This window comes from Alosa sapidissima, chromosome 4 (genome assembly GCF_018492685.1).
Source record: "Alosa sapidissima isolate fAloSap1 chromosome 4, fAloSap1.pri, whole genome shotgun sequence".
In the NCBI taxonomy this organism is placed as follows: Eukaryota; Metazoa; Chordata; class Actinopteri; order Clupeiformes; family Clupeidae; genus Alosa; species Alosa sapidissima.
In genome coordinates this window covers 972,550-989,101 of record NC_055960.1, presented here as the reverse complement: position 1 = coordinate 989,101, position 16,552 = coordinate 972,550, and the positions used below count along the sequence as shown (strand labels likewise).

At 38.7% G+C, this 16,552-nt stretch overlaps 1 protein-coding gene across 1 annotated transcript in view; it reads left to right on the top strand.

Annotated features, from left to right (window-relative positions):
* The window catches only part of dock3 (dedicator of cytokinesis 3), a 576,384-nt gene that overhangs the window by 123,376 nt on the left and 436,456 nt on the right, over nt 1–16,552 (top strand). Inside the window, exon 9 of the mRNA XM_042088883.1 lies at nt 357–511. Within this exon, the coding sequence (XP_041944817.1) occupies nt 357–511 (155 nt within the window). The remainder of the gene's footprint in view (nt 1–356; nt 512–16,552) is intronic.

The window sequence follows — 16,552 nt, the reverse complement described above, 5'->3', positions numbered from 1 at the left end:
GCAGACTTCCATTGCAGACCATTTCATTCCTAATGCAAACAAAGGTCTTACTCAAAACTCCACCAATTAACATCATTTTGCTCTCAAACAAAAGGCTTCACTTGGTATCTAATGTAAATATAGCCTAGGTTGTTTTTACTCCAGAGTATTCCTTTAAGTAGGAAATCATATTCTGGAATTAAGTGCAATGTGATTTTAAATTTGCCACTGCATAACAGGAATTCAGAAACAACAACATATGTAAAGGAAATTTTTGTATGTCAATTGAAAAGTGAGACTGCCAAATAATAGTGAGGGCAAAATAAATACTTATTTGAGCAGTATCTGGAGGCTAAAACAATGGTTTTCTTGCACAGGGAGACAGCTTGGGCCACCGGCATGGAGAGGCCTTTCGCATTCCTGTACCTCACCACCTTTTCATGAACCTAAAGAGCTTCACTTACAACACCATTGGCGAGGACACTGACATCCTCTTCTCACTCTACGACCTAAGAGAGGGCAAGCATATTAGGTGAGGGGAATTATGATGAGAGCAAAGGTATACGGTCAAGTAACAACACATTTGAATACATTTGTAAGTCACCTCGCATAAGGGTACTGATACATGCTAGCAAAGCATTGTGTGTTTCATTCATTTCAGTTGAGAGCAGGCGACATTGACAGTGTATAGCAGATTGGGCGAAGCAATAAAAGTTGAATCCTATCAAAGGAAAAGTGTAATATTTTGCAAATGAGGAGCGAATTTCACACGTGGTGGCCAGATTGTTTGTTGCTGCCTTTGATTTTTGGAAAATTGCAGGACTTTGATGTTTTGTTCATTTGATTAAAGATCTGCATGGAAGGGCTTTTTAGGACCTGAGCACCGAAGGGCATAAGGCCTATTGTTTTTGGAAAGATTATTGTTATGGTTATTCCGATTTGTGTTTTTTCTCAGAGTGTTTTCCTTTTTTGAGGTAGTTAACGTGGGCGAAACATCTTGAAATTTGGCACACACATCAGGTATTACACAAAGCAGTTAGGTACCAAAGCTTGATCCCGGGCGTGGCCCAGGGACTCGCTAGTGCCCCCTTATGCGACTGATCCCGTGGTTGGCATATACTTTCAGCTACACACACCAAATTTGACACACACCCAAACTGAACAACATTCACATGTACAATGCATTAGCCATACCCAAAAGGAAGTGAGGTAATTGGGATTTTATGCGCACTAAAATATGATGGAATTGTGATGTCAAAAGAGGTGCTTCCCATAGGTAAAAACTCATGAAATTTGGCACACACATCAATTGGTACAGTACTCAAACTTGTTACTGTATGTTATTGATTATTACGATAATAATAATATATGCATGCCCACAATACATATTTGGCATAGGACCACCATGTGCTTTGTAAAAAAAGTGCAATTTATTTTGTTCAAAAAATAATTATAATATTTTTATTCAAAATTATCATAAATTATTAAATGTATAGTTGTCATTTAAATTCCATTACTACAGTACTCAAATGTGCGCAAGAGTGCTGTAATTTTACTCTTACTCAAGTAAATATTTGAACTAGTATTCTACTCTTTACTCAATTACATTTTCCATTGGGCCTTCATTAAAATGAGTATTGCAATAGAAGTACACATATCTTTGTTGACTGGAATAGCTTACAAGCGTACACGTTAGTGACGCACCCTCTCTAGGTTGCAACATTGTTGCGATTACACAGCCGAGGACACAAGCCAACCGTTACGTTGGGACTGAGGACTAGAATCGCCGAGATGAACGCTAGTAGCCTACTACTGAAGCAGCCCCCACTCCCGTGGTTAACCCCTGGCCACATCTGACACTGTTCCATCCCATGCAAAGGAAGGGAGACAATCGTATAATGAAATGCTTAATCTGTCACAAACTTACAACAGTATCAGCCTTTAAAACCTCTACATCTAACCTTCGCACGTTGAGGTAAATTGCATTGTTTTCCAACAGTTCTACCTAGTGAGCTAGTCCTAGCTGCATTGATTGACAGTATAACTCAGGGGTCTCCAAAATTTGTGCCCCTGGGCACTAGGTAGCCCACGGGATGAGGTAAATATCATAACTAAATATCAGATCTCTTTCAAAAAAGTCATTCTTTGATTTAATAAGCACACACAACCTAATTTTTTTACATTTAACTGAGAAATGGTTAGATTAAACAAACAGTGCTACTACTCTCATTGAATCAGCTCCCCCAAATTTCAGTTTTTTGAGTGATACCAGAGCAAATAATTAAAAGAGGTGGGGGGATAGCCACAATTTTCAAGACGTCTTTTCAGTGCAATCAGTCGTCATTCGGTGACTTTACTTCATTTGAATATCTGTCAGTGTGCACGCGTTAAGTCTTCTCCTCAGATTTTATTACTGACAATTTACAGGCCTCCAAAACATTCAGCTAAAGTTTTTCTTGAAGAGCTAGGTGAACTGCTATCATTCATTTGCATAGAGTTTGCCGGTCTTATTATATCAGGGGATCTAAACTTGCATGTGGATAATCCTGAAAACAATTATGCCAAGGAATTCATTGCACTAATCGATACTTTATCCCTAACACAGTATGTACAGGGGCCAACACACTCTCTCGGCCATACCCTCGACCTTGTTATCACAAAGGGTCTCAATGTCTCTACAGCTGTTAAAGACCTGGCCTTATCCGATCATTTCTGCGTGTTCTTTGATGTGTCTATGTCCCCACACACTCAAAACAGAGTTATGATGGTAAAAAGGAAAATCATAAATGATCAGACAAGTGCTCTCTTTGAGCAAGCACTTTCACAGACGTCAAGTCAACAGTCAGACCCGGTAGAAGACTTATTTGACCACTTTAATGCAAAAATGGCAAACATTATGGATGACATTGCTCCATCAAGAAAGTTATGGACAAACAGAAAGCACCATGGATAAAAAATCCAGCAATTAAACTTCTAAAAAGAGAGTGTAGGAAGACAAATGGCGTAAATACAAACTTCCGATTCACTATGAAATACATAGAGATGCTCCGCATATAACTCTGAAATATGCAAAGCAAGACAATCTTTCTTTTCTAACATTATCAATAGAAGTTCAAATAACACTCGAATTCTATTTTCAACTGTTAATAAGTTAACACACTCACAATTAGTGCCTGAACTTCTCTCAACTAATAAATGCAATGAGTTTTCATCTTTTTTAAAGGTAAAAATTGACAAAATCAGACTCAACATACTGCTCAATTACTAATTCAACAACCTGAACTTCAAGCAACAAACAGAGGGAAACTTAACTTGATAAGAGTCAGAGTTCAATTTAACTCTTGTCAGAGTTCAACTTGATAGACTACGAAAAACTTGGAAAAAACGGTACAGAATCTCAGCTCTTCCACATGTGTCTTAGACACTCTGCCTACCAATTTCTTCAAAACTGTTTTTCACCTTATAGCGGCAGACAAACAGCTGTTGTAAAGCCACTTCTCAAGAAGAATAACCTGGATGCCTCCATGCTAAACAATTACAGGCCCATATCCAATCTACCTTTTATTGGCAAAATTATTGAAAAAGTAGTCTTTAACACAAACTAAGTCTCAATCCTTATTCTTCTAGGTTTGAGTGCGGCATTTGACACCATTGATCATAGCATCCTAATTCACCGCCTTGCAAAGTGGGTGGGTCTCTCTGATAATGTTCTAAACTGGTTTCAAACCTACATTACTGGCAGAGATTTTTATATCAGTCTAGGAGATCATGTGTCTGTAAAACATGACTTGCCTTTTGGTGTGGCCCAGGGGAGCTGCCTTGGTCCCCTGCTCTTTTCCCTATATATGCTTCCATTGGGAAACATCATAAGTCAGCATAATGTAAACTTCCACAGCTACGCAGATGATACCCAATTGTATATTTCTGTGGAGCCAACTAACCCAGATGGCCTTTGCTCCCTCACTGCATGCCTAACCTCCATTAATCAGTGGATGAGCAAAAATATTTTGAAACTAAATGATGACAAAACAGAGGTACTTTTGGTTGGACCAAAACCAAAGCGAGACATTGTTCTTAGTAATCTGGGGAACTTGGCGCACCAGGTCAAACCAAAAGTAACAAGCCTCGGGGTCATCTTAGATTCAGAGTCAAGTTTTAAGCCCCATATCAGTAAAGTTACTCAGACTTAAGGCTGCCAGTCTTGAATGTCTGTGTATAAAGTAAAATAATTGCGACATATGCTAAGAACAAGCTAAGGCTGGCTGCTTGGAGTCCGCATCAACGGGGCCTAAGCATTTGTTAGCCTAGGCATTTGTCAGCAAAGCCTTTATACATCCATAGTAGTATAATAGTATTTCTGATATGTTGCTGATTGGATCATAAACGGCCACAGCAACAAAGGGGAATGACTGACTCTTCTCTAATAACTGTGTTACATGTTATTTTCTATATTTCTGATATGTTGCTGATTGGATTATAAACGGCCACAGCAACGAAGAAAAGTGAAAGTGATTGATAATGACTGACTGACTATTATTGTGTTACATGCTCCAAATGTAAAGCACTTTGAGCTGCATTCTGTGTATGAAAGGTGCTATACAAATAAAGCTTATTATTGCATTGCATGTAAATGCAATGGACTATTATCACTGTTCTTATTACAGTGCATGAAAATGCACTGTACTGTTCTTCCTAGGCTTCTTCTTATTACAGTGCATGAAAATGCACTGTACTGTTCTTCCTAGTCATCTTCTTATTAGAGTGCACTGTTATCCGATTTATTATAGTGCATGAAAATGCACTATACTGTTCTTCCAAGTCTTCTTATTAGAGTGCATGAAAATGCACTCTACTGTTATCCGATTTCTTCTTATTAGAGTGCATGAAAATGCACTCTACTGTTATCCGATTTATTACAGTGCATGAAAATGCACTGTACTGTTCTATCTAGGCTTCTTCTTATTACAGTGCATGAAAATGCACTGTACTGTTCTTCCTAGGCTTCTTCTTATTCTTCCTTCTAACGCGTTTAATGCAGCTTCAACCGTTTAACGTAGAAACTTTATTCAAACTATGTTACGTAGGTCTTACTTAGGACATGGGTGCTATGTATTTTTTCAGCTTTGTAACTTTTATACTTTTTAAACTATTAATTAAAAACTAATGAAAATTTCCCGATTGACTTAACATTGCCCTTTATGACATCACAGCAATTAGAATCTTCTGCCAGGTGGCCAGGCCACCTGGATCAACTGCCAGTCTCAGGCTTTAAGCATACAAACTGCCTCTATTAGCATGTTAGCATGTTAGTTAGCATAGTTAACATAACTTCTGCTAAGTCACATGGTTAACATAGTTAGCATCGTTACCATGATAGTTAGCATAGTTAGCATAACTACTAAAAATGATTAGCTAAGTCACATGGTTAACATAGTTAGCATTTTAATATTGTTAGCATGCTAGTTAACATTGTTAGCATAGTTATCATTTTTGACAAAACTATTAGAAAACATTAGCTAAGTTAGCTAAGTAACATGGTTAGCATAGCTAACATAACTGCTAAAAATCAATAGCTAAGTTAGCTAAGTCACATGGTTAGCATGTTAATATTCTTAGTATTTTAGCATAACTGCTATACATTTTTAGCTAAGTTAGCTAAGTCACATAGTTAGAATTTTCATGCACTATATTTCCTTCAGGAAATGCTTTTCTAGTTCTTATTATTTTTCTTCTTCTAACGCAGCTAATGCAGTTTCAACCGTTTAACGTAGAAACTTTATTCAAACTATGTTACGTAGGTCTTACTTAGGACATGGGCGCTTTGTATGTTTCATCTTTGTAACTTTTTAAACTACTAATTAAAAACTAATCAAAATTTCCCAATAGACTTAACATGGGCTGATGACATCACAATAGGGCCGTTAAGCAATTAGAATCCTATGCCAGGTGGTCAGGCCACCTGGCTCAACTGCCAGTCTCTGGCTTTAAGCATACAAACTGGCTCTATAGGGCTTATTCGCAAACACCGCCACGGCCATATTGTTGATATGACATTCCAGTTCTATACTAGGCTATTCTATGTGACAATCGCCTGTAGCGCATAGATTTGAGTTGAGCAGAGCACAGTAATGGCTTAATCTCGTCAATATAAGTAGATAAACGTATGGACCCATATCTAATAGACTCAATAGCATTAAGTAAAGATCCGTCATTATTGTCAGCTGTAGCAATTACCCCGGTATTTATTTATAGCCTAACTGTCTTGTTCATACATCGGCACACGTCGCCGCTGAAGGGGACAAGGCTTTCAAGTCGCCTGAGTCAAAGTCGGCGAACTTATATTTGTTCCACCAACGACATCGTCTAACATTGCCATGATCGCAGAGAATAAAGTTGCATCTCATTGGACTGCAATTGTATCTTGCGTTTGCCTGTTGCTCACAACCTGCAGCCAAGGACTTTGCTAAAGTAGTTTAAAGTGGGTTAGCCAGTGATCGTTTTTGTCTGATAACTTCTACAGGAGGATCTATGATGCAACTTTATGATCTGGATGCAGAAAGGGCTAACATATTTCTCTGTAACATTTCCAAAATCCAAGTGAACAAAACACTATACAAATCATAAGTAGGCCTATCTACTGGTATCTTTCTCCGCTGAGTTTGTTCCTACTATTTGCCACTTGCCGTGCCACTAAGACGAGCTGAGAAGGGCGCATCATGAATAAATATATTAGCCTATAGGCTACTGTAAACGTTGGCTAACATTGCCTACCTAGCAATGCTATCTATGCAAATGCAATATGTCCAAAGGTAATCTACGGTAGACGACTACATCAGGCTACTGCTGATGTCTCCGCATTGCATAGGGGCAGCTGTCTGCACTGTCTAAAACGTATTTAACTTAAGCCTACAGAGGACAATATAGTTTTAATAATACAAATATAATAATGGCGATGGATGTGAGGAGTTGGCTGTAAGTTTAGTCTAGGCTATTTATCCTATGTAGCCACAAGTCTCTCCTGCACTGACTACTTCTCAGTAGTCTCATTCCCTTCTCGTTTTCTGACCATAGCTTTCAACATTGAGCAACAAAAATAAGGAAGATTTTCCAGGTTACTCACCCAAAATACAGGAAAATGTCAACATTCGTCTTTCTATTGCTATCCCCCTGCTGAGAGCAAGAATTCATAGGCCTACTACAAAACTGCTGCACTAATCAAACGAGGTGTGAAGCTAGGTCTAATGAGACTTTGCTTGAAAGATTGGCGTCAAATCGTGCTCTCTCCCACACTGTTCAGATCACTCTAAGGTCGCCTTCAGGCAAGAAAAACGATGCTTTAAAAACATATTTTCGCTGGAAGGGCAGGGGTACAGGACAACAGTACAGAAACGGCCAAGTCCGATGGGACTAATGTTATGAAAGTAATAAAATATGGGATATTTTACGGGAAAATATTAAAACAGGAAGACAGCTGGAAAAAAGTTGACAGGTATGTTTCTGACAGTGGGTGACTCTAGGGCTCTTTGCTGTTGTTAGAACGGCCTGTATTGCTGTTGTTAGAACGGCCTGTAGGCCTATTGTACCATCACGTTAAATTTTGTACAAATAAATAAATAGCCTACAGCGATAATACCGGCGCTGTCGCGCTTGTCAATCGACAGCTGCATTAAATAGACCTACCTATGCATTTTCTATATCAACAAAATGGCCGCTGCGAACGTTATTACCTGATTATTACGTAGATCGAATATGCCTAATTAAGACTACACACCCTGTTCAACTGCTTCCTCTGCCAAAAACTGTTTCAAAATAAAAGTCCTCACTACAATATTTCACTGTTAAACAATTTAACCCTTTAAACTACTGAACTTTTTAACTGTTCAGCCATTGTAACTGTTACTTGTCATCAACTATGACTCCTACCCACTGTAGTTAGTTAGCATGTTATCGAAGTACATGAAAGTCCTATGTCTGCTTGAACTACTCGTGGCGCCACGCCCCTTCCCCCCGATCAACAGACCCACCCTCCCCATGTCCCATCGACCCAGCTTCATGAGAGAGCACAAATTATTCTAGAACCCTATAGTAAATAATAATAAATAATAATAACATAAATTATAATAATAATTTCACCCAAATGGGCCCTTTGAACAGCAGTGGCTCATTCTGCTCTAAACAAACAGAAAACAACCAAATGAGAAAAAGCACATTTAGCCCCAAAATGGTCTCTTGAACAGTGGTGGTTCTGACAGTGTGTGTGTGTGTGTGTGTTTATGAGTGATGTGTGTTGTAAGTGTTTGTGGCAGATTTTGATGCCTTGATGACTGATACTGGGGGCTCCCATTTAAAGCACTTTGGTTCAATGTCAGCCATTTTCACAGTCATGAGGCCATCCTTAAAAATATTCTTGTTTGCAGTAACAGCCAAAAAAATAAAAAAAATGGGTCGGTAGGTACAGTAGGTCAATATTTTCAAGATTCAAAGTAAAAAAAAAGTACAATTTTGGTCATGGTGATTACGTAGGTATGAATTTAAACAAATGTGCATATTGTGACGTAACTGACTGGGTCCTCAAGCTGTGTCTTCAGGCGCATCACTGCAAACCTCTGCAGGTTATGTAGACCAGCCTTTCTCAAACTTCTTTGACCTGAGGCCAAGTCATGGCAGACTTTGGAGTCATAGGGCTCATCTACACGTACCCAACCCCACTCCCTCCAAATCAAATTGTCATTATCATTATCACAATCATTATTATGCCTATATTGTTATACATGCACTTTCACTTAAATGTTTTGTGACATGCACATCAGAGGACTGCTTTACTAATGTAGGGGAGACCGGGGACAGTTGCAAAACTTTTTGCATTTGGCTCTGTTACTCAGAGACGGTTTGGATTAGACAAACCAATTTTTTATACAATACACTTACATATGTCTGTTAATAGTCTAAACCATTTAAAGATAATTACAGAATCTACATTTTTTACAATTTGCATTTGAATGTAAGGAGTCAGATGTTGCAACTGACCCCGGGCCCGGGGACAGTTGTAACATTGTTTGGGGATGGTTGCAACATGTTAAAAATACAATATATTACAATATATGTCAGTGCAGCAAAATGATTATTTTTGTATGTAAATACAAGTTATGTAAGTTATAATAATATTACAGTGTTATTTATTCACCAGCTTTGATTAGATGACAATTATAGATTTGTCTAGATGAGTAGGCCTTATGTGCAATATATTCAAATTGATATAAAATACAATAGAACTTTAGTGACATAGGAAGAATGGAACAATTTGGGAGGCAATTCACTTTTATTTAGACTATTGTCATGTAAAACATGTTTTTAAAAATATATATTTTATATTATCATATTTATGCATTGTACGGGACTGTACGGGGACAGTTGCAACTGTCCCCTTTCCTGTCAGCCATGATAAAACCTCATGTGCTAGCTAAACAAGGGGACCTTGACACACATACTTCTCAAAACAGCAACAATTGTATGGGTGCTATTGTTTTGGGATGTTTCCCTCATGCAAGCATCATATATTGGTAGGAAAGGGAGAAAAAAATACATGTTTTTTAATGAAGTTTAATTTGAATGCCTGAATGTAAGGATTCAGAAAACACAATACCAGCTTTTTTGGCGAGCAGATAGGCGTAAATCACCGATCTGTTGATCTTTAACAGATAGAAAGAAGGCTACAATAGCTTTTGGCCATGTTATATTCAAATTTGACTATACAATACTCAGTGCTATACAGTGTATACAGTCTCTGCTCTGTTTCTATGGAAGTTCCAAAAATCAACGTTGTTCTATTAAGTGCCATTAAACAATTAAATAGCATTCAACAGGTTGAAGCGGAGCTTTGATACCAACGTTATCGATTAGTTTCAGTTTCTCTCGCGCAGACGCCTGCATTGAATGAAGGCTCATACCACCACTTTATTGTATGGCTCCATGTTTAATGACATCGATAGCAGAAACGTTTGTTTTCTTTTTTTGTCGGTCCACGGTATCTTGATCAACTGCGCAGCAAATTATCAGACGAAGCACCGGGCCTAATTTCACTCGACGACTCCGCGGACCAGCAGTCTCCACGTCGCGAGTCCATATCAAAACAAAACTATTTCCTGATTGGTTGAGAAATCCTATTTTCTGATTGGCCGATAGGTTAGTAACTGAACAGCAGCTTTCTGAGCTGAATGAGCGCACAGACAGCAACGTTGTGTGACACGTTTGTAAAATATAGCCCTTAGAAATTTCTGTGCGGGCAAGTTAATAATTTCTCGGAGTGAGAAATGCCATGTGTGGCGTGTGAGCGTGTGAAGTCATTGAAATGCGTGTGTCTCACGCTCAATGCGTGAGACTTGAGAGGTCTGTGGATATGTGATGATTATGTGAATACTGGATATGGGGGCCCCGTTGTACAATGCCTGCATACCACAAATAGTGCAATCATACAATCAATGAGAGCATGTGGTTATAAATTCTTTGATGCAACAGTTGCTTTTTTGGACCAGTGAGTGACATTTCAGTAATTTTCTGCGGCACACCTGATGATCTCTCACGGCACACTAGTGTGCCCCGGCACAGTGGTCGAAAAACACTGATTTAAACTATCCACCTATTTAAATGTTTAGTCATTCCAACTATTAAACCTCATCTACCTAGCAACCAATATAGCAACCATGTCAAATACCCTAGTAACAGCCTAGCAACCACTTCCACAGTTACAACCTAGCAACCAATGAGTTTAACCTAGCAACCAGCATAGCAACCACCCCAACTAACCTAGCAACAGCCTAGAAACCACTTCAAGTACCCTAGCAACAGACTAGCAACCATGTCAAATACCCTACCAACAGCCTAGCAATCACTTATACAGTTGCAACCAACATAGCAGTTTAACCTAGCAACCAGCATAGCAACCACCACAACTGACCTAGCAACAGCCTAGCAACCACCTCAAGTACCCTAGCAACAGCATAGCAACCATGCCAAATACCCTAGCAACAGCCTAGCAACCATGTCAAATACCCAGGCAAAAGCCTAGCAACCACTTCCACAGTTACAACCAAGCAACCGATATAGCAACCAATGCCTTTAACCTAGCAACCAGCCTAGCAACCACCACAACTAACCTAGCAACAGCCTAGCAACAACCTCAAGTACCATAGCAACAGCCTAGTAACCATGTCAAATACCCTAGCAACAGCCTAGCAACCACTTCCACAGTTAAAACCTAGCAACCAATATAGCAACCAATGAGTTTAACCTAGCAACCAGCATAGCAACCACCACAAGTACCCTAGCAACAGCCTAGTAACCATGTCAAAAACCCTAGCAACAGCCTAGCAACCATGTCAAATATCCTAGCAACAGCCTAGCAACCATGTCAAATACCCTAGCAACAACCTAGCAACCACCACAACTTCAACCTAGCAACCACCATAGCAACCAACAGGATTACCTAAGCAACCAGCATAGCAACCACTTAATTTGGCATAACAACCAACATATGTACCCTAGCAATACTATTGCAACTATATCTGCATTATTTGTTTTTACTCTGTATGATATTTTACATCATATTTTTGGCATTTTCATGCACTGTATTTCCTTCAGGAAATGCTTTTCTAGTTATTATTCTTCTTCTGACCAAATTTGACGTTCAAAGGCTCTAAAACCACTGAACCGTTTGACGTCATTCAAACACTCTTACAAAGATCTTGTAACGGACAATTGTACATTGTCTTTTTACATTTGTAAACGTTATACTTTTTAACATATTTACAATAAAAGAGCAATAAATTCCCATAGAGTTAACATTGACCACCGTGGCTGCAACTTTTAGCATTATGACGTGACCTGCAGCTGCAATCAGCAGCTGAGTGTGAGCTACCACTGGAGCTGTGAATCTTCTGAACGTCTTCGCCTGCTGTGACGTGGTCACTTTATTTGGTCGTAAAACTCTCCTTCAGAGGCACATTTCTCTAATTACAGACAAGGTAAGTGTTCCGGTTTTTGGTATTTGAGCCATTTATGTCGTCAAACATTATGTAACGTTAGCATTGTATGAAATGATGGGTCACAAATAAGCTAAACTATAACGTTAGGTAACATTTTAACGTTAGTGAAATAGTTGACGTTAGCACCTTGCTACGTTGATATTTATTATGTAAGGAAACCCACTGTTAATCAACGTTAATATGTCGTCAACTTTACAGTGACCGGTTAGCTCAGGGTTCGTACGGGTGCTTGAAATCCTTGAAAATGCTTGAATTTTAATGTTGCGTTTTCAAGGTTTGAAAAGTGCTTGCATTTCGGATAAAGTGCTTGAAAATGCTTAAAATTGTAAGTGTATTTCTTTTGACACAAATAGCTATCTGACGGAATAGTTAGCTTATTAGATGCAGAAAGTCGGAGAGTTTAAAATTAAAACTTCTCCGCCATGGTCCTCGGTTGCGCACCGATCTGCGTAGGCTATGTGACTGATCTGCCAGTCTGTTTTCATGCGTGACAACGCCCCCCCTGCACACAGTCGGAGATGACCATCAACATGAAGTGAGGTTGCCGTTTCAATGAGCGTTGGTTAGAAAACAGCTATTTCGGACTGCTGAACAGAAATCATGTAGGCCTAGGGTCTTACAGATGCATTGCTAGCTAGGTCGCCATTAAAGCTAACATATTATTGAATAGGCTACTTAGCTCCAATCATTGGAAGACAAGCAAAAAGTTAGGTTGAAGAGGGAGACGAAACTTTATGGCATGTGAATGCAAAACCGCACCAGTCATGTCTATAGCCGTATCTACCATAGAGGTCACCTTTCTTTCTTCAAATTTTGTTTTATTCATTAACTAAAAATAGCCGACAAGACAATTATCCTTGCATCAACGCAGCGTCACGCAACACGTAGTTGTAGATATACCTCTGACATGTCAAAACGAAAGTAAAGTTGACTGCTATCGCGGAGCTATGTCTTAACTAACGACGCAACACAGTGTCTCACGCAGCTCAAATAAACTTCAATACCCACAAATCCATTGTCCAAAATAAATAATCGTCAGACCTGAACAAAGGCTGACTTCAAGGCCTACGCAAAATGTTATGCTGAAATTCAGTGGAGTTGCAGCTAGCTAACCTGCACTGATAGTAGCCTAGATAGTAGATAATAGTAGATATTTATATGGATATTATCTAAGCATGATATTGATTATCGGTCAGTTATTTACACAGGAGACGGGAGAAGGGAAATCAGGCAGAAAGGTGGAAATGAGGAGAAAGAGTTAGGAGAAGGGAGGGAAATAATAGGCAAAGGGCCCTCACAAGTGAGTGAGAGACAAGATGTGACACTCACTGTGTCAGAAGGTACAAGCTCCGCAGCCTATGACCCTGCAATTTATAAATGCAACATTCACTACTCTGATGAGGAGAAGCAGAGCATTCTTAAATAAAGATGGAGCAGAGATCAGTATAAATATCCTCAAAACCAATTGGAGAAAATGCTCTTGAAATATACAGGTGCATCTAAAAAAGTAGAATATTGTGGAAAAGTGTGTTGGTTTAAGTTATAAACAAAACATGTTATAAACTGAACAAATGTTTCTACGTCATACGGCAAAATGATCATGATAGCCTTTACATTACAGCCCTCTATGGTTAAGTCTTTCATAGGCATATATAGGCTACTTTGCTCTTTTATAAATGTACCATATGCCTAATAGGCTGTATTTCTAAGTGTGATTTATGCTATAATGTATAAATTATATTTATGTAAATGTATCTATTAGTTTCCGCAATATTCACCATAAGTCATCATTTAAGGGGTTATTTTTTAATTTTTTCTTCCTTGGGGGCATGCCCCCGGACCCCCATAGTATTTTGCGGGGGGCAACATTTCTATCAACACCCATGACCTCGGTATTAGAATCTTGGCTTGGTCATGTCAAACTTCAGCTCAGTTTTGTGGTTTAATGCTTATAGGCCCTACAAGTGGAAAGACATTAAAACACCATGCATATTTGCATATCGTGCCTTTTGGCAAGAAGTTAAATTTATCCAATTATATGACAACTCAGTCATCTTTACGTCACCCAACGTCACATCTCCGCATTGCTAGCCTACTGGTTGGTAGCTCATGATAACAAATGTAGGCCTGTCTGCATGCCGTTGTAGGCAAGAAAGAGACATAATCAGTCTTGACTGTCATGAAAGAGCAGCCTTAACATTAGTTTGAGTTCACATATTCAGCAAAGAATAGTTATTTGTTGGGTGATTTATTTTCTTTTCTTATTTTATTTATTTATTTATTTTTGGTATATTGACTCAGCCAGTTAGATAGCAAGCAAAGTCTACTTCCAGACAGGTGACACATTTTTAAGTTTTCCTTTAATTTCTTTTCCTGCTATTAAGAAACACAATTTTGTCTGTTAAAAGATAAAAAAGTGAAAATCATTTTGAGTTAGTATATTCGTATAATGTCATTTGCCACCGCTGTAAAGTGCTGGAAAAGCTTGAAAATTGACCTTGAAAGTGCTTGAAAAGTGCTTGAATTTGATCTTGGAATAGGTGTACGAACCCTGTAGCTGTAGGTTTCGATAGCTAACGACAATCAAACGTAATGCACTAACGTTACATTTGTTAATTAGGCCTACTAACCAGCAGCGTTTTAACTAGAACGTTAACGTAAACCAGAGAAGTAGCTAGCAGCTAGGCCTACAGATACTATAGCTCTGGTTCTATTCATCAGGTCACTTTCCATGGGTGTATAGAATCAAGCACCTAGAATAGATTATGAATGCAAACTGGTGCTTGATTATACTGTGTGAAGGAACCTGATAAAACCCATCATGGTTGTTACCTACACCGCTTGTTTGTGTATCAAATAGGCCATGGCTACGTTTTCATTCTATGCTCCTGATTCTTACGTAGCCTAAGTAAACACTATCACGGTATGTTATCATAGTTCATCTATTGATGGGTTTCATCAGGTCCCTTTCCACAGGCGTCAAGCACCTAGATTATGAATGCATTGGTGCTTGATTAATACTCCTGTGGAAAGGGACCTTATGAAAGCCATGAATAGGCTACTGTTCTGGACAATTGCAGACATTCCTTGTATTGTTTTGGTATAACTGTTAAACTTGTTTTCTTTTGCCTTTTAGGTTCCAGACCAGACCAGACCAGTGGTGATGACCGTGTATGACATTACGTGTGTGCCTGTCTGTGTGCACACCTGTCAACCATACATCTCTGGCAATGTTGCTAGCAACATACCTACTGACATACATTCTTACAAACATGTGACCATATCTCAACATATCTGTGCACATAACATTTAACCATACTGAGACTTATCCGAGATCTACACTGAGACATTCTGAGAACTATATTGTTGTGTGAGGACTATACTATATGGAACTTGTATACTTGTGAATCATATTTGTCGACCATTCATACCTTTGAATCATACCTGTGCTGTAACATCTGTGAAACTTAGCTGTGCTGTTAGACCTCTGTTTTTAGACCTGAGCTGTGCTGTGTGAAAATTAAGATTCTAACCTAATGTTAGGGGCAGTCGGACACCACCCTTAACATGAAGGGGAGACGCACACTGATCAGCTCGTATCAAAAATAGGCGTATGTTTATTTAACAGAATGGGTATCAAAATAATAGGTAGGTTAACAATAACTAGCAACTACGGTAGCGGAACGCTTTCTACAGCCGGGTGGACGGCTAGACGGAAGTCAATGAGACAGCAGGCACGGCTGTAACTCGGATGTCATTCTCTGTGTGCGCCCCTTCAGGAGCGGTCCCAGAGTCCTTTTATAGCGCAGGTAGGCCTCACTCAGGTGTGGCTCACCTGCAATTAAGTAAAGGAGAAGACACTGCACCCAACAGGGTTCGCCAAACACATGTAGGAGCAAACACCAGAGCTGGGGGACGTAACACCTAAGTTCTGTCTAAAACTGATCATGTGAAGGGCTTACTCTTTTATTCTTCAGTATATATCACCATCAAATTTGACCTATTTTCATTAACTGAGGCCTCTAGCTGTTGCTGCCAGTTCAGAATTAAAACTGATAAATAGATCTGTCTTAAGATAATATGATTGGCATCATCAAGTTCTGTAAGAATGTAAATTCAGTAGACATCTTGTTTCTCCCTTATCATTATTGGTTAACTTTAAAATTGGTATCAACAACTTAGATTTTTTGGTAACACTTTATAATAACTACACACAATTCATCATTTATTAAGTCTTTGTTACTTATTAGTTAATGGTTTGTTCATCATCAGTAATTTCTAATTTATCATCAGTAAAGCATTTGTTCACACAGTTATAAATAGTTTATTCATAGTAAATAAGCCTATATCTTAAATATGTTTATACATTATTGTTAATACTTAATAAATGATGCAATAATATGTTTTTGATTAAGTAATATTTCCATTATTTAACAGTTGTTACATACACATGCACTAATGACTAGTTACTGTAGGTTGAGGATACATATTTTATAAACCACTTCCTAATACTATAATTAATAATTATCTCA